Source organism: Staurois parvus, unplaced genomic scaffold (assembly GCF_062004578.1).
Source record: "Staurois parvus isolate SC_StPar_1 unplaced genomic scaffold, SC_StPar_1.0 ptg002753l, whole genome shotgun sequence".
Classification (NCBI taxonomy): Eukaryota; Metazoa; Chordata; class Amphibia; order Anura; family Ranidae; genus Staurois; species Staurois parvus.
In genome coordinates, this window is record NW_028320549.1 from 3,228,285 (window position 1) to 3,250,026 (window position 21,742).

The 21,742-nt window shown below is 44.6% G+C and overlaps 1 protein-coding gene across 3 annotated transcripts in view; it reads left to right on the forward strand.

The window, feature by feature from the left end:
• The window catches only part of ACOT11 (acyl-CoA thioesterase 11), a 103,226-nt gene that overhangs the window by 39,193 nt on the left and 42,291 nt on the right, over window positions 1–21,742 (forward strand). For all 3 annotated transcript variants that reach the window (XM_089666571.1, XM_089666569.1, XM_089666570.1), the window contains exons 10-13: window positions 7,797–7,941; window positions 9,627–9,682; window positions 12,477–12,543; window positions 13,616–13,699. In XM_089666571.1, coding sequence (XP_089522697.1) covers window positions 7,797–7,941; window positions 9,627–9,682; window positions 12,477–12,543; window positions 13,616–13,699 — 352 coding nt within the window. The remainder of the gene's footprint in view (window positions 1–7,796; window positions 7,942–9,626; window positions 9,683–12,476; window positions 12,544–13,615; window positions 13,700–21,742) is intronic.

Genomic DNA, 21,742 nt, shown 5'->3' on the forward strand with positions numbered 1-21,742 from the left:
GGACAAGCCATTCTAAAGCTGCCATTAAAGTGATTGTAAAGGGTTTTTTTTTTTTTCAATACCAAACATGTCTATACTTATCTGCTCTGTGTAATGGTTTTGCACAGAGCAGCCCCAATCCTCCTCCTCTTCTCGGGTCCCCTTCCGGCACTCTTGTCTCCTCCCCCCTGCCGAGTGCCCCTTTAGCAAGCCAATGATTGAACATATATCAATCATTGGCTTGACATTGACAGTCCAAAGGATATATAACATAGCTAACAATTAGTCAGATAAACATACAGTGGATTTCCAAGATTACTTAAAAGCCCCACTCAGACCAGAGACTAAAGCCCCAGAAACATAATGAGAATACCAGACGAATGATTGTCATTCTTTTTTTTTTTTTTGCATGCTAGTCTCTTATCGAAAATGAAGAGGGTACAAATTCTTGTACGACAGAATAAAAATTTGGAAGTGATGTAATGTATTGTATTTGTATTGTATTTTTGAACAAAAACTGTGCTGACTAAGCGAAAAACATACGATCTGGTATTGTATAGGAAAAATTCTCATGCTTGTCCTTTCAAATAATTTTGGACGAAAGCTGTGTACTAACGATCATATTATTGTATGATCGCTTCTGAAGCGGTATGTTTCTTAAGATTTTCTGATCGTTAAGTACTAGGCTTAACTTTTAACCATACCTCCCTCCCACTCCCCTCTAACCCATATTCAAAACTTTATCAAATTTGAGAGTACAACCTCTCCTCCCATACATGACCACTTCATTAACTTATCTTAACAGTCCAAATTGGGCCAAATAAGAAAAGTCGATTGTTGGGGTTTATGTACAGTTTAAATGCTGTGAAAGGTCAATTTGTAATGTAGAACTATAGGCAAAATTTTTTTTTTTTCATTTTGGATAGAGTAAGGGACAGTCATAATCCAACACCCCCCCCCTTCCCCCCCAAGTCACCAGAACTAGTGTCCCTATTGGAAGATTTTCCCTCCTATTTCTTTTCTGGGGACAACCCAAATATGTATTTTTTTTTCTTTCACTTTGTAAATGATAGTGGTAAACAGAACAAATATAATGGGTGAATCTCCCTAATGGGGGCACAAAGAGCAATAACTGACAGGGGTTCTAATCCTTTTCCACTCTGTCCAAAGGGAGGCAGAATGGTCAACTTAAAGGTTAGTTTAAGGTCAGGATCGAGTAAACCTGTTTTCTTCATTAAAAGCCCAAAAGCAAAAACTGATGTACTGGTTCTCTGTTCCATCCCTTTCACTCTGCCAGCATTGGTGCGACTCCTGTGGTGTGTTAAGCCAGCCATAGACAGTTCGACACGACTTACCGAGAGTCAAACCATGTATGAGCAAGTTGAATGTACCTAAGTTGATCGATCTATCGATCAACTTTGGTACAACCAGCCTGTCAGATTTTATATGCGATTGTTGCTAGTGGCTATTGGAGCCCCTATCATTAATCTCTGTGTTTTACCAGCAGGACGACTCCCCCCACCCCCACTGCTGGGAAAAAGCAATGGCGGGAGGGATTCCGCTATCAATACTGGTTGTGTTAATGGGGAAATCCAAGCGATTTTCTTTCTGAAAGAAAATTGCTCCGTCTATGGCTGGCTTTAGACAGTCAAATACTTAAAATAGATGAGCGGATACCCCTGACTCAATCTTCATGTAAGGAGAACAAAAGCAATCAGCTAGGAAAATATAATACAAACTGAGATTTTTTTACAAGAGTGATCAACCAGAAAAAAGTCCCCATAATCCCCAGCTATGGTCTCTACATACTTCTTGGGAGACATCAAGTGGTTCCTCGGGCCTGCCTTGACGTCTAGGGGGAGGATGTGTGGCCCATAGGTTCTTTCCTCCCCCGATCCCTGGGAAGTCTCTCTTAGGGAGAGCCCCTCGACCAAGTGCTTGGTGGTCGGTTTTGGCTGATTTCAAGGTAAGGGGTCCACCAGGCTTATTAGTCAGGTGGACCATGTCAGAAACTCTTTGTCCCTGTCAGGAGCCTTGCACCCCGAGGGTTCGGGGTAGAGGTCCTACCCCTTTCGGAGAGGGTGAATTAAAAGCAAACCCCTAAGTGCACTTTTTTGTGTTGGTGTTTTTGCAATTGCACCTTTTTTGTACACTTATTGGGTTTTTGTTTTTGCGCACCTCCGCGAAAAAAAATCAGTCACTGTACAGCCTGCCCCTGTGTTTTATTTCTCCTCTAAAACGGAGAAAAAGATACATTTGAAACAAACAAAAAAAAAATAACTAGATCAGTGTTTGATTTAGGTTATGATTAGGGTCAAAACTCAAGGTCATAGCTCAGGGTCAGTGTATTTTAGGTAGGTTTAAAGGCTAAGTTCACCTTTACAGTAAAAATAATATATGCACATTTTTTTGCAGGTAAAAAATATGTGCATTTATAATTTTTTAAAACCGAAGCCAGGAAAGCGTTATACCCGCGATCACCAGATTGCAGGCGCAATATCAGGCTCCTGCACACTGTGTCTGCAGCTCTGTTGCCCGTACCTGTGTTAGGGGCTGTCACTGCAGAGCTGTAGGCAGTGTGAGCGAACTACGAGCATGCTGATCAGCGCACACAGTTCATTCAAACTACAAGTACATCTGCTGTGGTGGTTGACGGTGCTTGTCGTTTCTCCACCCACACAGCCATGCTACTTTTAAAAAGTGACAGAGGGTGTGTGGAGAGCAACATTTACCATCAAATGAAAGTCCAGTTTTCCAAAAAAAAAAAAAAACCTCAAGATTTATTTCTCCTGGATACCCTAAGTCAGGGGTGGGCAACTGTGGCCCTCCAGCTGTTGTAGAACTACAAGTCCCATGAGGCATTGCAAAACTGACAGCTACAAGTATGACTCCCAAAGGCAGAGGCATGATGGGACTTGCAGTTCACCAACAGCTGGAGAGCCACAGTTGTGCACCCCTGCCCTAAGTAGTTGTGATAATATGTAGTTTTACTAACACATGTCAAAATTGCGAAATCACATTCAGGCATTAGGATTTGTTTTACCCCCGTCATAAAGGGGGTTAAGCAACAGCAGCATTTACTGCTTTCTCTTGCCTGTTGTAAATCATTACCTTTCATATTAGTATTATTAGTAGTGAGAGATGCGCTGGTGAACTTTACCTGCCCTGTACTATGACACTTGGGCAAAGGCCAAGAAACCTATGTATAAAGCATGCCAGAAGACCATGTTTATGACGCTCATGAGTCTATTGCCTCGGTTTAGAAAACTTAGATGCTCCAAATAAACTGATAAACCTATCTTTGTATGGTGTTATGTTTGAAAAATCTGGCATAAATAATATTAGACATCTGAGTAGATCAATAAAACAAGATAATCAATCAATTATTATTCTGTAATCAGCTTTGACAAACTTTTATGAGTCCAGGGCACTTGATATGCCGCACATCACTAAAGTGGTTAGCACTGCTGACAGCATGAAGGTACGCGGGGACGGTACACAGTGTGTGATCTTCTACTAAGCACACCAAAGATAGCTGCCTCACCATCTGTCCCAAAAGCAGATAAAGCGATTTGCATTCCCAGGGAGAAAAGTGCTACATAAATGATCAAATTCAAAATAATTTAGCTTGGAACATTTGTAATTCAGTACTAACATAGTAGATGGTTCTAATCATTACCAAAAACGTTAAATCAGTATTAAAGCTAAAACCAACAATGTAAAATATTGCAGCTTACCAATCATCTAATTTAGTGGCTGTATTAGTTTTCTTTTTTAGGCTTTTTCCCCTCTGTTTTCATCTGGTGATCTGGTCAGTTACACACCTCCTGTATTAGAGTGCCCCCACTCTGGATGAAGGAGCACAGGGGGTACCTTTGGACAGCAGCACTGTTAATCCAGGGAGGGGAGAGTTAGATGTTCTAGCCAATGTTAGATACACTAACAAATTGAAGCTAAACAACAGCTCCTATTTTATAAACAGTCACGCTACTTTTAAAAAGTGACAGAGGGTGCGTGGAGAGCAACATTTACCATCAAATGAAAGTCCAGTTTTCTGGAAAAAAAAACAAGATTTATTTCACCTGGATACCCTAAGTAGTTGTGATAATATGTACAGTTTTACTAACACATGTCAAAGTTGCAAAATCGCATTCAGGCATTAGGATTTTTTTTTTTACCCATGTCTTGAAGGGGGTTAAACAGCAGCATGGCCAGTTACACACCTCCTGTATTAGAGTGCACTTTGGATGAAGGAGCACAGAGGGTACCTTTTGGACAGCAGAATTGTTAATCCGGGGAGGGGAGAGTTGTACTAGCCAATTTTAGATACACTAACAAATTGAAGCTAAACAGCAGCTCACATTTTATAAACAATTTTTTTTTCTTTTGGGATAAAAGTTTTACACGAATGAATAAAAGCTGCTCATCGTAAGCATGCCTGCTAGTGGTAAATGGATTGTCTCAACCCTCTAAATGCTACATCTGCAAGAGATCATTTTCTGTTAAAAACAAGACTTACTGGCAGGATCCCCAGATGGAAATAAAAGGAATGAGAACCTAAAAAGAAAACTAATACAGCCATCATATCTATGAATTAGTAAGCTACAATATAATACATTTTTCCTTTTGGGTTTAATACCGCTTTAAGCATTAGTCAGCATGTTGCAGGTGAAGAGTGTTGCAAATGACAGAGATGTTGGAGCTTAACAGATCCTGAACATCATAATAGATGTCCCCCTATTGTGTCCCTTCTGCATTCAAATTGCCTGATGAAGGGGCCCTGCCTGGCTCCGAAACCTCCTTACCATGTGACCACAAAATAAAGCTTTGGACCCATTTTGAGGAATCCTTGGTGTGCTGGTGATGTTTCTTCACTTGGATTGTCTACAGTTCCAAGCCTGTGGTCACTACAGCACCCAGCAATACCAAACAGCCATTTTCAGGAATATGTGCATGGGGATTATTGTGTTTTGACCTTCCTCATTCAATGACTAGTATCATGTTCCAGCTTGACTATTACAACACACATTCCTATGTGGCCTTCCAACAAACAGACCAGCACCACTCCAGCCCATCCTGACCTCTTCTGCATCACTTATCAATGTCTATGTTGCTCCTCCAAGTCTTCTCTTCATTAGCCCTTCCACAGGTCACTAGTTATGCAGGGACTACAATTCTAACTTTTCAAGCTGCAAAACTCTCCATTCTGGCCCCTAAATACATTTCCTCACTAATTTCCAGGTACCCTAAGCACAAAGTCTACTTTCTCTAGTCTCTATGGCTGAATTTATACCTGTAGGTTGTGGTAACATATGGCAAAACCCATGTATTGTCTTGTAATACTGAAACATACAATAACGCATGGAACCCAGTGCATTGCCTTTCATTTTACTGTAACCCAAATTCACCTAGACCCACAATGCATGTGTGAACACTTCTCAACGGTCTGTGCATTTTATTGCGCTGCAGCGAAAAAAATATTGCAGGTGCGTTATGATCTGCGTTGAGATGTGTGGGTAGCGCATTCAAAATGAAAGTGCTGCCTTTCCACAATGTATGTTAATGTCCAAAGTACAGCATGTCAGTCAAGTGATAGTTGGCTAACTGGCTGGCAGTTTGAACTGGCTTTCTTATCCCCCTCTTTTGATAAGTTATACTTATCCATGTTCCTTGCCGACAATAGCCATTATTAGACTGGGGTAGGCTGGCAAGTTGAACTGGATAGTCCTATTTTTTACTTTGTGACGCCTTCCATGTTCACTGTTTAAAAAGCCAGTTATAGACCTGGGTAGGTGACCAGTTTTTTCTTTGTATGTTAATTTTGGAGGTTCAGTGGGTGCATTGGACACCCTGGCTGCCGTTGTGCTACATGCTGGGTGTCAGGTGCGCTCCCATGACCTTAATGAGGGGTGGGCTCCCTCAGGTTCACCTGCCCTTGTTTCTATCCATTTAAATGCATGTGCCTCCATTGTGAGGACTCTCAAAATTTATAGAGTTAGGACCACAGATACTCAGGGTGCCGTGATGTGGCTGTGTGGCTTAAGTATGTATTTGCAAATGTGTGCTAACTAAACCCCTGTTTTTAAACGCATGTTCTTAGGTTAATTTGTTTTTTGATAGTTTGCTAACTGGCTGGCAGTTTGAACTGGCTTTCTTATCCCCCTCTTTTGATAAATTATACTAATCCATGCTCCTTGCCGACAATAGCCATTATTAGACTGGGGTAGGCTGGCAAGTTGAACTGGATAGTCCTATTTTTTACTTTGTGACACCTTCCATGTTTACTGTTTAAAAAGCCAGTTATAGACCTGGGTAGGTGACCAGTTTTTTCTCAGTTTTTTCTAGGTCTGAATGGGCCCTTAGTGTTTTGGGGCAATTTTATTTCCTTCCTTGTTTTAACCACTTGCCCTCCAGAGGATTTAACCCCCTTCCTGACCAGGCTATTTTTTGCCATACGGTGCTGCGTTAATTTAACTGACCATTGCGCGGTCATGCAACACTGTACATAAATGAAATATATGTCCTTTTTTCCCCACAAATAGAGCTTTTTTTTTTTTTGGTGGTATTTGATCTGTGTTTTTTATTTTTTGCGCTATAAACAAAAAAGGCAGACAATTTAAAAAAAAAAACAATGTTTTTGACTTTGCTATAAAACATATCCAATAAAAAAAAATTAAAAAATCACATTTCTTCACAAATTTAGGCCAAAATTTATTCTGCTACATGTCTTTACTAAAAAATCCCAATAATTGTATATTTATTGGTTTACCTGAAAGTGATAGCGTCTACAAATGGCGTATATATACTGGAATTTTTTTTTTATACTAGTAATGGCGGCAATCACCGATTTATAGCGGGACTGTAGGGGGCATTCTCACACTGGGGGGGAGCTAACTGCCACTGACATCCCCATTGACACTAATACAGTGATCAGTGCTAATAAAAAAGCACTCACTCTGTACTAATGACACTGGGCAGGAAGGGGTTAATATCTGGGGCGATTTTACATTGTGTGCTCTTTTACTTGGGAGAGATACAAAGAAGCATATCCATGCTGACAGGAGAGAGATCTGTGTTGTTTACACACAGGTCTCTCCCCTGTCAGCTTTGCTGACGATTCCCGAGTCCCGCCCGGGACCTGATGATTGACATCCCCAGCCGCCAAAAGCCACGCGGATAGGGCGCCCGCACCTGGAAATGCAAATCACACATATATATATATATATATATATATATACACACACACACGTATGTGATTTTGCGCAGCCGTGCCGCCCTGTAGCAGTACTTCTGCTATAGGGCGGATGGCAAAACTGGTGGGTTTTTGTTGTTTGTTTCTATACAATCATTATTTTACAAATAAATATTTTGTTAAAGGGTGTATAAATCACTGTGTTTGGAAAACATCTAGTTAAAGGCTCTATTCCCCTTTCTGTGTTGTAGGAATATAGGCGTTCCTGAAACATGCAGCATGTTATTTGCTTTGGTGTGAAGCGGTGCTATTCAGTCTAAATGGCACCCCACTGAAAGAGGTGCACTGCAGCACAACGCGCCGCAACGCACGACAGCAATCACTTTCTGAAAGACATGATTTATTCATCAAAATGATTATTTAATTAAATATTCATATTGCTACATGCATATCCAGCAAATGTGATGTGAATGGACTGAATGTTGCTTGGGTACTGTAATTTTATTTTTTTTTTTAAACTGCAATTGCTCCTTACGTCCTGGAATACGGCTGATAGATCATAAAAGATATCGGTATACCGCTTCAGCCTGTTAAGATTCACAGTGTGAACATGCTTGTGTTGCAGTATGGAGGTGGGGGTCTGCGTGGAGGCATTTTGCCATGATGTCACTGTGCCTAGAAGACACATAAACAGCGCTTTTATGACGTTTGTGGTTCTGGATGAAAATAACCATCCTTGTATTCTACCTCACATCAAACCTGAACCTGGGGTAGGTAAACTACAGTATTTATTTCTTTATCTTACGTTTCACTATTATATCGCTTATGTAAAAGTAACAAATATCTGCCTCTTGTCATATTGTCCTAATAACTTTTTATGGATGCAGATGGATATTAATCACTTTGAGAGTAGGAGAGAAGTCCTAAAAAAACTTCCAACAAAGTTTTTTTTAGACATACACTCACCGGCCACTTTATTAGGTATACCTGTTCAATTGCTTGGAAACACAAATTGCTAATCAGTCAATCACATGGCAGCAACTTAATGCATTTTGCCATCTAGACGTGGTGAAGATGATTTGCTGAAGTTCAAGCCAAGCATCAGAATGGGGAAGAAAAAGGATTTAAGTGACTATGAACGTGGCATGGTTGTTGGTGCCAGATGGGCTGGTTTGAGTATTTCAAAAACTGCTGATCTACTGGGATTTACAACCATCTCTAGGGTTTACAGAGAATGGTCCGAAAAAGAAAAAACATCCAGTGAGCTGCAGTTGTGTGGATGAAAATGCCTTGTTGATGTCAGGAGAATAGGCAGACTGGTTCGAGATGATAGGCAACAGTAACTCGTGTCAACATGGACCTGAATCTCTGAGGAATGTTTCCAACACCGTGGTTGAATCTATGCCATGAAGAATTGGCAGTTCTGAAGGCAAAAGAAGGTCCAACCCGGTACTAGCAAGGTGTACCTAATAAAGTGGCTGGTGAGTGTACAGTACTTTACTCCTCTCACCCTGCCATGAATCCCCATTGCTCCCCTACTATTTCTGTCAATTATGTAAAAATGCAGCTGGTCCTGTGTAAAATAACACTTGCGCATAGTCTGCACGTTTGAGTAAATATAAAGTAACAAAATATTGTTTTTTGTATTTACTATTTCATTCAGTTTTTCTTAAATAAAATGTATTTCTTTTTAAACCCCTTATTAATCATTAGTAACCCCCTAATCAGCCTTTTTAACAAATTTCTCCCCATTTCCCCCTAGCATGCAGTAGCTTTTGTGCACTTTCAGAAAACGCACAAAAAACATGCAAACTAATAGAAAGTCTATGGGAAAATGCACATTAGCTGCACAAAACACATGGGTATACCCTGCTGCGGCCAAACCACAGAATTGCAGTGTGAAGCTGCTCTTGGCTTGTTCTTGATTGATTGATTTTTTTTTTTAACCATAATCCATTTGTTTTTAATTTTTATTTATTTTTTTTAGTGATGTATGAATAATGTGCAACATTGTAAAAAATAAAAAAAAGCCCTTTTTTCAATTTGCAAAAACTTTGCCATCAGGAACACAATTTTCAAGTGTCATTTTAAAAGGAAATTATTTTCAATAAAAACACAAACTGTATTTAAATCACTGGGGAGATTTTCCCTCACTTCCTGTTCTGGTGACATTCTGTGAAACAGGGATGGTTTGGGCCATTCTCTACAAGGGAGACACAGAAAGTAATAACAAACTGGAAAAGTGCTAATCCTTCCCTACGCTATTCAAAACTAAAAATATAAAGTATAGGCTGGAAAATTTTGGCTTTCACCTCCTTTTATAGTAAGAAATCCGCCTTATATAGAGATATGGGATCCATGCGAGGACCACTCTAAAGTTAATTGGTTCATGTTCTTTGTCCGCTTCTAAAGTTTAGTTCTAAATGTTCATAACACGTTACTTCCTTTTTTACAGGATGGGGAAAGACGTTACCGGGAGGCATATGCACGCAGGAAGATTAGACTGGATCGGTAAGTAGAAAAAGCATTGCAGAAAAGAGTGTCCCAAAGACAGTCCTAGGAGACCATCGTACTGATAACGTCCTAAGGCTATAAAATTCAAGTGTATAACTATAACCACATTAGGAGCCCTGTAGCATTGGGGTTCAGGAACTTTTTGACAACATGATTGACGATTTGCTCTTTTAAAGTCCAATTAAGTCAGCTAAATAGATATTTAATCCAATAATCTTTCAGTCTTGGTGAACCCAGTAGATTTAGTCCTCATGCACACTGGATGTTTTTACAGCGGCTGTTTTTGGCTTTTGACATTTTTTTTTTCTACAGCCAGTAAACCCCCTAGCATGTTATCCTATGTGTCCATGCACACATAGACTGTAATCAACATTTTTTGGCTGGAAAAAACCCCCAGAACTAGTGGGTTTCTAGAGGAGTTTTTTTAACTGTAAAAATGTTCTAACACTGAAAAACGCAGTAAAACATGGCAAACCAGTGTTTTTAGATGGTTTTTTGAACAAAAGAAAAAAGATTTTTGGTAAAAAAAAAAAACTCTGCAAACTGCTAATACAAACATGCTAAAAACCACCGAAAAACTCACGTTTTAACGTGACTTTACACAGCTAACATTACCAGCGTTATTAAAAGGCCCAGTGTTCATGGAGCCTTAAACTCAAGGATAAGACTGCACATAGAAATCTCTTGCTCAGCTTTCTTTTACTATAAACCAAAACAAACTTTATGTATCTTTTTTTTTTATCCTTAACCTTGCAGTCTCATAATTGCACAGCCTCCTTCATGTCCTCTATCCCCATAACAGGAGACATGTCTACAGCAACCTAGCGGGCATAGTGTGACATCACGTACAGTGGGTCCATGCTCATACCCGTTGCAACTGCAACACACCAAGGCTAAACATGGGGTGTCGTAGCCACAAAACTGACTACAGGAGATACAGGTACACCATATGGAGGCACAGCATGCCTGTATCTCCTGCCTGTGATCCCAAGGACACAAACTGACCACACTAGCATGGATCTGCTTCCATGCTTGGTGTGGTCAGTTTGATAGTGAAGCCAAGTGTAATTTGCAGGATCATTAGGTATATAGCAACAAAGGGTTCAACAGAACTTTTACAGGCTATATATTTCAAAAACCGTAGGTATAAAATACACTTTAAAGTGATTTTAAAGCCTGGACATTTTGTACTTTTCCCTTTTGTGCATTCCATGCATTAAGGTAAAAAAAGTGCCAGTGTTTGTATCGCCCCCTCACCCCCCCCTTTTTTTTTTTAAATTGAAGATTTTTGTAACAACTGTACCATTAAAAAAAAGTGACAAGCCATACAACCGCCTTCAAATACACAATGCAAAAAAGTGCAGAAAGTACAAGTTGAATACAAAAAGTCACTCAATCCCCCTTTTATACTTGAGTCCTATCTTGATCCAGAGCTTTGCCTGTCTGCTCTCTACGCTTTCTCTGCTCACAGAGGCAGCAGCAGGAGCTATTGGCGCTTGCTGCTGTCAATCAAATCCTTTGAGTAGAGAGTGGAGCATGGGGCCGAGCCGCACTGCGTGCATCAGTAGAGGCACACAGCCCGACTTGGGCTCTAGCGCCCAGGTGAGGCCACTTGGAAAGCAACTTCCTACAGTGGCGCACTGAGAAAAGGAGATGCCTGGAGCTCTGGAGGGGGACCGCAGAAGAGGAAGCTTGAGGCCGCTGTGTGCAAAACCATTGCAGAGAGTAGGTAAGTAAAACACGTTGAATATTTTAATTCAAAAACTGTACCTTTACAAATGCTTTATTATGACTGTGCAGTTTGAAAGGTAGCATAGTTAAACCCAGTATATTCAGTAGTGTAATAACTGATCAGGAAAGCCTCCTCCTCTTCTCTGCCATTGAAGTCTATGAGGACACTTGTACTAAGGGTACTTATACTGCTCAGCTCTGCCAGGACAGGACAAAGGAACGGGAGGGAAGGGAGCAACATTTCCGTAGAAAATAAAAAAAATTAAGACTTTTAACAGTAAAATGTATTTATTTTTTTATTTATTTCAGGTACTCGTATAGCGCTGTCAATTTACGCAGTGCTTTTTACATATATATTCACATCAGTGCCTAACTCTCAAGGGGTGTACAATCTAAAGTCCCGAACTCACATTTATACATACACATACTAGGGCCAATTTAGACAGGAGCCAATTAACCTACCAGCATGTCTTTGGAGTGTGGGAGGAGACCGGAGTACCCAGAGGAAACCCACGCAGTCATAGTGAGAACATGCAAACTCCAGGCAGGTGGTGCTGTGGTTGGGATTCGAACCAGCAACCCTAGTACTGCCAGGTGGAAGTGCAAACCATTTAGCCACTGTGCTGCCCATCAGTTACAAATATAACATGTGGGGTACAGAAGTATCGACAGATAAAAAATTATGAGATTTCAGCTGGGGTTTAAGATGAAATTAATATGTGTGAAGGTCGAGCACTTTTATCAGATTGGTAAAGATTAAAGTGCAGCATTGAGCTAACCATTGAAAGACAGATATCTCCCTGAGAACTTGCAAACGACTCTTATGCCCATCCTTTGTAGTGCCAGGACTATTTCTTCTGCAGCTCTACTGGTAGACTGAATCAAGCAAGTGCAATTGACACTTTCATACCCTCCTTATTAGAAGAGAGATTTTCTAACAAGTCAGATCATGCATAAACGAGTTGGAAAATATCAGTCAGCAATAGAGAGTGCTCTCCTTATCTCGCCCTGAGGTCCAGTTATCTATTTTCGTACAGTATTTTTTTTTTTCTACCAACAGTAAATATGTTATATCCTGTAACCAATCAGAGGTGCCCCTGTCTGTTCCATGGGATCCAAGCAATCAGGTAGGTCCCATAGGCGATTGTAATTATTTATTTGTTGTAGAGTGGTGTTTCTTAGCCAGATTAGATTTGTACATTGCTTTGTAACATATTCCACCTACCCAAGTTCATGTCAATGTATCTCAGGCACCATTTCCTGTGTGCCTGCATGTGTATATAGCCGGTATGCTGTTACTGTATGTGTGTGAGTTTCTTAAATGTGAAATGCCTTTGTTATTTGCAAGAAAGTTAGAGTTTAATTTTAACAATCAAAACTGTCAACACCTAGAATTGTTAAAGAAAATCTATGGTCACAGCATACACTTTCACTTTATAACATTTGCATTATAAAAAAAAGACAAACAATAGTTATTTTTGACAATCCGATATAAGTTTACTTATAAAATCTCCTTTAATATTGTGAGTGCTGCATGTCTGCTGGTTATCTCTTCCCACAACTTCCTGGATTCCCTGCATACTTTGCAGTTTCTCTTCTGCTCTTTACATTCAATTTCTAAGGACTACATATCCCATGGTACCTTGCTGCCTGCAAGCTGTGTTTTCTGTACTAACGTCACCTTCTGAAACTCCTCCTCTCAGCTCCTCTGTAGATCAGAAGGCAGGCTTTATGAAATGTGTGACACAGCAGTACCTACTCACAGGGCATAGTGACTACGGATCACAGAATTCAGAGACGTAAATGTGTGGGGGTCTTCAGAAAGTAAGTTTACAAACTCCAAGATCATTCAGATAAATAGCAGTAGGCTAGAAATAACCGAAGTACAAGTTGGAAATAATTACACTTTTTGCATTTTGACCATAGATACTTGACCAGTAAAACCTGTTAACACCGAGAATTATTAACATGTTTTCTTTAGCATTGTAGTATAATAAAAATAGAAGTCTTTTTGTATTTGTACACCATTCTGAGTTATATGAAAAAACTTACTTTTAGGTCTGATATGGTAATTGTAATTAATTACAATGCATCTAAGTCATTGACTTCCTAAATAGTCTCTGAAGGCCTTGTTTAACTAAATAGTAATCATTTGGTATCATTTGGCATCATTTTAATGACTTTTTTTTAAATCTCCAGGTTTACCTGAGTTACAACAATGTTTCCGCTCTGAAAATGTTGGTATCTAAAACTGACTGGGTCCTAGCTACAGAAATCAATAAGGTACTTGAGGTTACTGTTAGAGATGAGCGAATTATTAAAAAATTCGATTCGGCTGATTCGCCAAATTCGCGGAATAAATTCGATTTGAGGCGAATATATTCGCTGCAAATTTAACGTGTAAAAAGGGTGTTTCTAGGCTTCAGAGAGCCTTTATATTAGTGCAGAACACTGTACCTTTAATTTAAATGCCCTTGGAGTCTGCTGGGGAAGAGAAATAATACTGTCAGTCAGTATGACATGCAGATGAGTGCTGTCGATCTTAGAATCACCGCACACTTCACTCATTTGGGCAGTCACGGGGCCAAAACCAGAGTGTGGAGCCACAGTGTGGCGGTGGAGGCAGCAGCAATGGGAGGCCATACAGCACCCTATGACAAAATGGAACCCACCAGCAGTGTGAGGAGACCTGAAAGTGGCACATGGCAGAGTGTGGCGATGGAGACTGCAGCAATGGGAGGCCGTACAGGGACCCATGACACACTCTGGACCTGGCAGCAGCATGAGGAGGCGGTACAGGGGCCCATGACAGATTACGGGCCTGGCAGCAGCATGAGGAGTCGGTACGGGGGCCCATGGCAGATTACGGGCCTGGCAGCAGCAATGGGAGGCCATACAGCACCCTATGACAAAATGGAACCCACCAGCAGTGTGAGGAGACCTGAAAGTGGCACATGGCAGAGTGTGGCGATGGAGACAGCAGCAATGAGAGGCCGTACAGGGACCCATGACACACTCTGGACCTGGCAGCAGCATGAGGAGGCGGTACAGGGGCCCATGACAGATTACGGGCCTGGCAGCAGCATGAGGAGTCGGTACGGGGGCCCATGGCAGATTACGGGCCTGGCAGCAGCAATGGGAGACCATACAGCACCCTATGACAAAATGGAACCCACCAGCAGTGTGAGGAGACCTGAAAGTGGCACATGGCAGAGTGTGGCGATGGAGACAGCAGCAATGGGAGGCCGTACAGGGACCCATGACACACTCTGGACCTGGCAGCAGCATGAGGAGGCGGTACAGGGGTCCATGACAGATTATGGGCCTGGCAGCAGCATGAGGAGTCGGTACGGGGGCCCATGGCAGATTACGGGCCTGGCAGCAGCATGAGGAGGCGGTACAGGGGCCCATGGCAGAGTGGCGGAGCGTAAGCAGCTAAAATTGAAGGCCATACAGAGGCCTATGTTAAAAAGTCCCCCCAGCAGCAGCGTGGGGAGACGACTAATAGTCGTCTCCCCACGCTGCTGCTGGGGGGACTTTTTAACATAGGCCTCTGTATGGCCTTCAATTTAAGCTGCTTACGCTTCGCCACTCTGCCATGGGCCCCTGTACCGCCTCCTCTTGCTGCTGCCAGGTCCAGAGTGTGTCATGGGTCCCTGTACGGCCTCCCATTGCTGCTGACTTCATCGCCAGACTCTGCCATGTGCCACTTTCAGGTCTCCTTACACTGTTGGTGGGTTCCATTTTGTGATAGGGTGCTGTATGGCCTTCCATTGCTGCTGCCTCCACCGCCACCCTGCGCCATGTGCCTCTGTCGTCTGCTCACGCTGCTGACGGCTTCCGCTTTTTAACCGAGGCTTGTGTTTGGCTTCCGAATACTGCTGCATCCACCGCCACCCTGCGCCATGTGCCTCTGTCGTCTGCTCACGCTGCTGACGGCTTCCGCTTTTTAACCTAGGCCTGTGTATGGCTTCAGAATAATGCTGCCTACACCGCCACCCTGCGCCATGTGCCTCTGTCGTCTGCTCACGCTGCTGCCAGGTCCATACTGATTCATGGCCCCCTGTACCGGCTCCTCATGAACGTGGTTCAGCGGGTTTGCATCACTTAACGGCAAATCGTTGACAAACGCTGGGACGTTCAGTGTTGTGCGCATTAAGCCAGACACCAAAGGGCAGCACAGACCTGTTATTACTCGCTCAAGCATGGATGAACAAAACCAGTATCTACCACAAATTGGACCCAGACCTGCCCAGGGTCTCGTAAGTAGATTGCACGGAGGAGTAGAGTTCGTTATTGGAATTAACTGTGAGGGACTTTTAAACCTAGGCCTGTGTATGGCCTTCAATTGCAGCTGCTTCTGCTCCGCCACTCTGCCATTGGACTCTTGATAGTCGTCGACTATCAAGAGTCCAATGGCAGAGTGGCGGAGCAGAAGCAGCTTCAATTGAAGGCCATACACAGGCCTAGGTTTAAAAGTCCCTCACAGTTAATTCCAATAACGAACTCTACTCCTCCGTGCAATCTACTTACGAGACCCTGGGCAGGTCTGGGTCCAATTTGTGGTAGAGACTGGTTTTGTTCAGCCATGCTTGAGTGAGTAATAACAGGTCTGTGCTGCCCTTTGGTGTCTGGCTTAATGCGCACAACACTGAATGTCCCAGCGTTTGTCAACGATTTGCCGTTAAGTGATGCAAACCCGCTGAACCACGTTCATGAGGAGCCGGTACAGGGGGCCATGAATCGGTATGGACCTGGCAGCAGCGTGAGCAGACGACAGAGGCACATGGCGCAGGGTGGCGGTGTAGGCAGCATTATTCTGAAGCCATACACAGGCCTAGGTTAAAAAGCGGAAGCCGTCAGCAGCGTGAGCAGACGACAGAGGCACATGGCGCAGGGTGGCGGTGGATGCAGCAGTATTCGGAAGCCAAACACAAGCCTCGGTTAAAAAGCGGAAGCCGTCAGCAGCGTGAGCAGACGACAGAGGCACATGGCGCAGGGTGGCGGTGGAGGCAGCAGCAATGGAAGGCCATACAGCACCCTATCACAAAATGGAACCCACCAACAGTGTAAGGAGACCTGAAAGTGGCACATGGCAGAGTCTGGCGATGAAGTCAGCAGCAATGGGAGGCCGTACAGGGACCCATGACACACTCTGGACCTGGCAGCAGCAAGAGGAGGCGGTACAGGGGCCCATGGCAGAGTGGCGAAGCGTAAGCAACTTAAATTGAAGGCCATACAGAGGCCTATGTTAAAAATAATAACATGTTTGGGGCATGATTCATGGCGGATTTAGTCAGTTGTGTCAGGAACTGGTGGTTTGAAATCCAGACTAATCCACGCCTGATTCATTTTCACAAACGTGAGTCTCTCCACACTTTGGGTGGACAGTCGTGTCCTCCGCGGAGTTACAATACCTCCTGCCGCACTAAACACGCGCTCCGATGCCACGCTACTGGCCGGGCATGACAGCCTTTCAAGGGCAAATTCAGCTAGTTGGGGCCAAAGGTCAAGTTTCGTTGCCCAGTAGTCAAGGGGATTGTCTACCTCGGTTGGCAGGGTGCTGTCCAAGTAGGCCCGAGCCTGTTGTTTGAGGTCCTGCTCCAGGTCCACCTGATGCTGCTGCTGCTGCGGCTGGTTAGTAGTTTCCTCACTGCGCTGGTGAAGAAAGCTACTCGTCATCGACTGCAGACTGAGGCAGCCGCTGCTGGTGGAGCTGCCACTGCTCCTACCACCCCACCCCTCCCCTGCTGCCATGGCAGCGGAACGCGAGCGCACAGGGCCCACAGTGTCTGAGGATGGACGTTGGCGCAGAAAGGCAGAGACCAACTGACTACATAGGTGGTTTTTATAGTACTTTATTTTGGCCTCCCTCTCAGCAGGTGTGAAAAAGGCCACCATTTTTGAACGGTAGCGAGGGTCCAACAAGGTGGACAGCCAAAAGTCATCCCTCTGTCTGATGGTTATTATTCGGCTGTCGCTAAGCAAGCAACCGAGCATGCTATGGGCCATTTGTGCCAAGGAATGCGAGGGACTCCCTGCCTCCATCTCCACAGCATACTGCCACGGTGCGTCTGGGTCCTCTGTCTCCTCCTCCTCCTCTACCAGATGCTCCTGCTCCTCCACTCCTGTCCGCTGAGTGGAAAAACCACCCATTTCACTCAATAATTCCTGAGCACCAATGTCCTCCTCTACCTCCTCCTCTTCTTCCTGTCCTGCCCCCACAGGGGTCATGTGGCGTTGAGATCTGTGCGCCACGTCTACCGCACCCTGACCAGCCATTGTTAACAGCATTTGTTCCAGGACGTGCAACAGAGGAATGACGTCGTTCATCCCATAGTCCTGCCGACTCACGAATAGCGTGGCCTCCTCAAAGGGCCTGAGCAAGCGGCAGGTGTCACGCATGAGCTGCCAATGGCTGACATCTAAGTTACACAGGGGAGTACCTTTATCCGCTTGTAACATCAGGAAATCGGTGATGGCCTTTCGCTGTTCGTAGAGGCGGTCTAACATATGTAGGGTTGAATTCCACCTTGTTGCAACGTCGCAGATCAGGCGATGCTGTGGAATTCCGTTCTGCCGCTGCAGCTCAAGGAGGGTGTGCTTTGCGGTGTAGGAATGGCTGAAATGCATGCAAAGTTTACGTGACATTTTAAGGATGTCTTGCAGTGGGATGGTGGATTTTAGGAACCGCTTGACAACCAGATTGAACACGTGAGCCATGCATGGCGCATGGCACAACCTTCCTTGACGCAGAGCAGACACCATGTTCTTTCCGTTGTCGGTCAACATGGTTCCGATTTTCAGTTTGCGCGGAGACAGCCATCTGTCGATTTCTCTGTTCATTACACTGAGAAGTTCCTCCCCTGTGTGACTACGTTCGCCAAGGCATACCAGGTGCAGAACAGCGTGACACCGTTGCGCCCTGCACATGTGATATGCCGGTCGGGTAATGGGACTTGGCACGGGGGTGGCGGCTGAGGACACGGCGGAAGAAGAGGTGGTAGAGGTGGACATCTTTGCTGGACCAAGGACGTGCAAACGTGGAGGCAAAAGCGGCGTGACCTGTCCAAGTTGCTGGTGTGGCTGTGCCGGCACCACGTTCACCCAGTGGGCCGTAAATGACATGTACTGTCCCTGACCGTAGTTACAGCTCCACACGTCGGCGCTGCCGTGCACTTTGGCAGAGACCGACATGCTCAAAGACTGGCCCACCATCTCTTCTACATGTGAATGCAGGGCTGGCACTGCCTTTTTGGCGAAGAAATGCCGGCTTGGCACTCTCCACCGCGGCTCGGCACAAGCCATCATTTCTCGGAAAGGTGCTGAGTCCACCACTTGGAAAGGGAGGGACTGCAGCACCAGCAACTTGGACAGGAGGACGTTCAGCTTCTGCACCGTCGGGTGCGTGCTCGCAAACTGTTGTCTCTTGGAAACGGATTCCAAGAAAGACTGCTGACGGAATCCGTGAAGAGGAGTAGCAGGAGAAGGAGCATCTGAACGAGCGGAAGATGCCAACGAGCCACAACTCCCCTCAGCAGAGGTGTTGGAGCCTTGACTGGCTGATAGAGGGCGATTGACGTCGGGTGACGGAGCAAGTAACTGAGCGGGTGATGGAGCGGGGGCTGGGGCAGGCAGAACCGCCGTATCTTTATCACGGTTTTCCCAGGCCACCGAATGGCGACGCTGCATATGCTGATGCAACGCTGTAGTCCCAACATGGGCCCCCTGGCCACGCTTGACTTTCTGGCCACATAGTCGACATACGGCTACGTTTACTTCCTCGGGCGGCTTGATGAAAAATTGCCACACCGCCGAGTAGGAAACTTTGCCCCCGCTACTCCTCACTGGCTGACTGCTACTTCCTCCGTGCACACCGGCACCACTACTGGCCGTGGTGGTAGGCTGCAGTGGAGCTGGTGCTCTACTCCGTGGCCGTTTGCCTCCACTGACACTGCTGCGACCCTGCTGCCTCCTGGGCAACCCACCGACTGTTTTGCTTGCTGGCAAGCTGGCACCCTCTTCTCCTGATGATGCAGAAGCAATAGCCTGATGACGACGAGGCTGCCAAGTGCGATCAGCCTCATCATCATCAATTAGGGTCTCCGCGTCACTACTAGCCCCCTCGGCTGCGTGTGGGTCAGGAGACAGACCTGTCTCTAGACCGGCTACCGAGCCACTCTCCTCGCCAGTACTTCTTCGCCTGGCTGCTGAAGAGGCGGATGTCTCCCCCCGTTCCTGACCGCCCTCTGTTAGCTCTTCCTCACTGTACAGTGGGGCTGAGCCCACAGCATGCGATACTTCGCTTGGTGAGGGAACACCAAAGGACAGGGGCAGGTAGAGGACACGTGATTTCAGTGGGCTTGCTCCCGGGCCATGCCAACTAACGGTTGTGTCTGACGTACCCACCGACCGTTGGCTGTAGGTGTCAGAGGTGACCTGGGAAGAGGAAGACGACCGAGTCAACCAATCGATGACGGCAGGGTTGTCGGTGGAGACACGACCGCTGGATGACACCGGGAGCACTGGCCTCTGGCTGCGACTAGTGCTGCCTCGACCCCTTCCTCTGCTGCCACGTCTGCTCGCTCCTGAAACATTGCCTCCTCTGCCACTCCTCTGCGTGTTGTCTGACATACTCTTTAATTCAATAGTGGTTGTGAAGCAGAAAGTAACGATTCTGTGTCCCCGAGTAACGATTCTGAGTCCGGATTCGGCGCGAATCAAATTTTTCCTGATCTTCGAAACGAATTCCACTTCGCCATGTTCGATTCGCTCATCTCTAGTTACTGTGTCTTTATTTAGGTACCATGCATACTAGCAGGTTTTTTTTTTTTCTAAAAAAATGCTGGTAATAGCATTTCTTTAGTAGCATTTGGAAGCGTTCAGGAGCATTTAGGCTCCATGCACACGGGGCGTTTTAATAACGCTGGTAACAATAGCTGTGTAAATTCGCGTTAAAACTTGAGTTTTATAGTGTTTTTGCATTAGTGTTTAGCCGTGTTTTTTTCCAGTCTTTTAACCAAAAAAAGTACAAAAACACCATTTTGCTACATTTTTCAGCGTTAAAGCGTTTTTAAAGCTAAAAAACTCTTCTAGAAACCACTAGTTCTGGGTTTTTTCCAGCCAATAAACGCCCCTGCCAAAAAACACTGATTAGTCTATGTTTGCATGGACACATAGGATAACATGCTGGGGGGTTTACTGGCTGTATATAAAAAAATGTCAAAAGCCAAAAACAGCCTCTGTAAAAACGTCCAGTGTGCATGAGGACTTAGTGTTTTTTTTTCTGCCAGAAAAATGCTCTCAAAAACTCAACAAACATTTTTTCTTTTTCTGCTGAAGTTTGAAAAACTCTACTAGCCTAAAACAGTGCGCATAGACACACAGGGTAACACAAATTAGCTTCTTGGAGCAGAAAAAAAATGCTTATAATAGATTCTAGGAGCTTAAAAAAACTCTAGTGTGCATGAAGCCTTATTCTTTTCTATTAGCAATACCAGTTACTAGTCCTTTGCACTCTGCTTGATTTTTTTGAGGGCAAAGCTTCCAAAATTCAGTTCCTTCTTAAGAATGAGAATGTCAAAAATTGTTCAAAAGAACAAATAAAGAAGCGCTCCGAACCCTGTGGAAGTCAATAATCACAAGCCCAGGAACAGTTACAATAGACATTCACTTTAGTGTTGGGATAAAAAGCATCACATGTAGGAGTGTCCAGATTGATACATCACCAAGCCAGTGGAGAGGAGAAACACATTCTCCCAGATGCTGGAGGATGAGACATGATCCTGGACCCAACAGTAGGTTGCTCAGCCCAGGAGCCTCAGGACAGTGGGAAGGGAGTGTGGATGACAGCCACTGGGAACACTAAGATGGCGCATCCACTGGACGTCACGTCTCCCAGATCCAGTTGCTGTGTCATACACCTGGTGAGAGACCGCCTGAACAAGGGCTGGTGAAGGCAAACTGGACGCCTAGGGGAACACTCAAACCATGTCAAGCCAAAGGAGAGAAGCTGGTCATCACGATAACATGTTTCAGGGACTTGCCCCCCTTCCTCAGATCATGTGACTCTGTTGACTTCCACAAGGCTGGGAGCACTCCTTTATTTGTTGTTTTGTGCTCATGTCTCATTGCTGGTCATCTGAGTAGCTGGAGCTGCCCATACTGTGGTTATCTACATATCCCCTGGAACCTCGTTGCGCTTGGTATTTGCACCTTTTCAAAAATTGTTCAGAAACTAAAATGTAAACTGCAATTGCTAAATTGTCTTCAAAGGTGCAAGATCCAGGGCTGTTCATCTTCATTTCACCATGCAGAGGGGTTGAT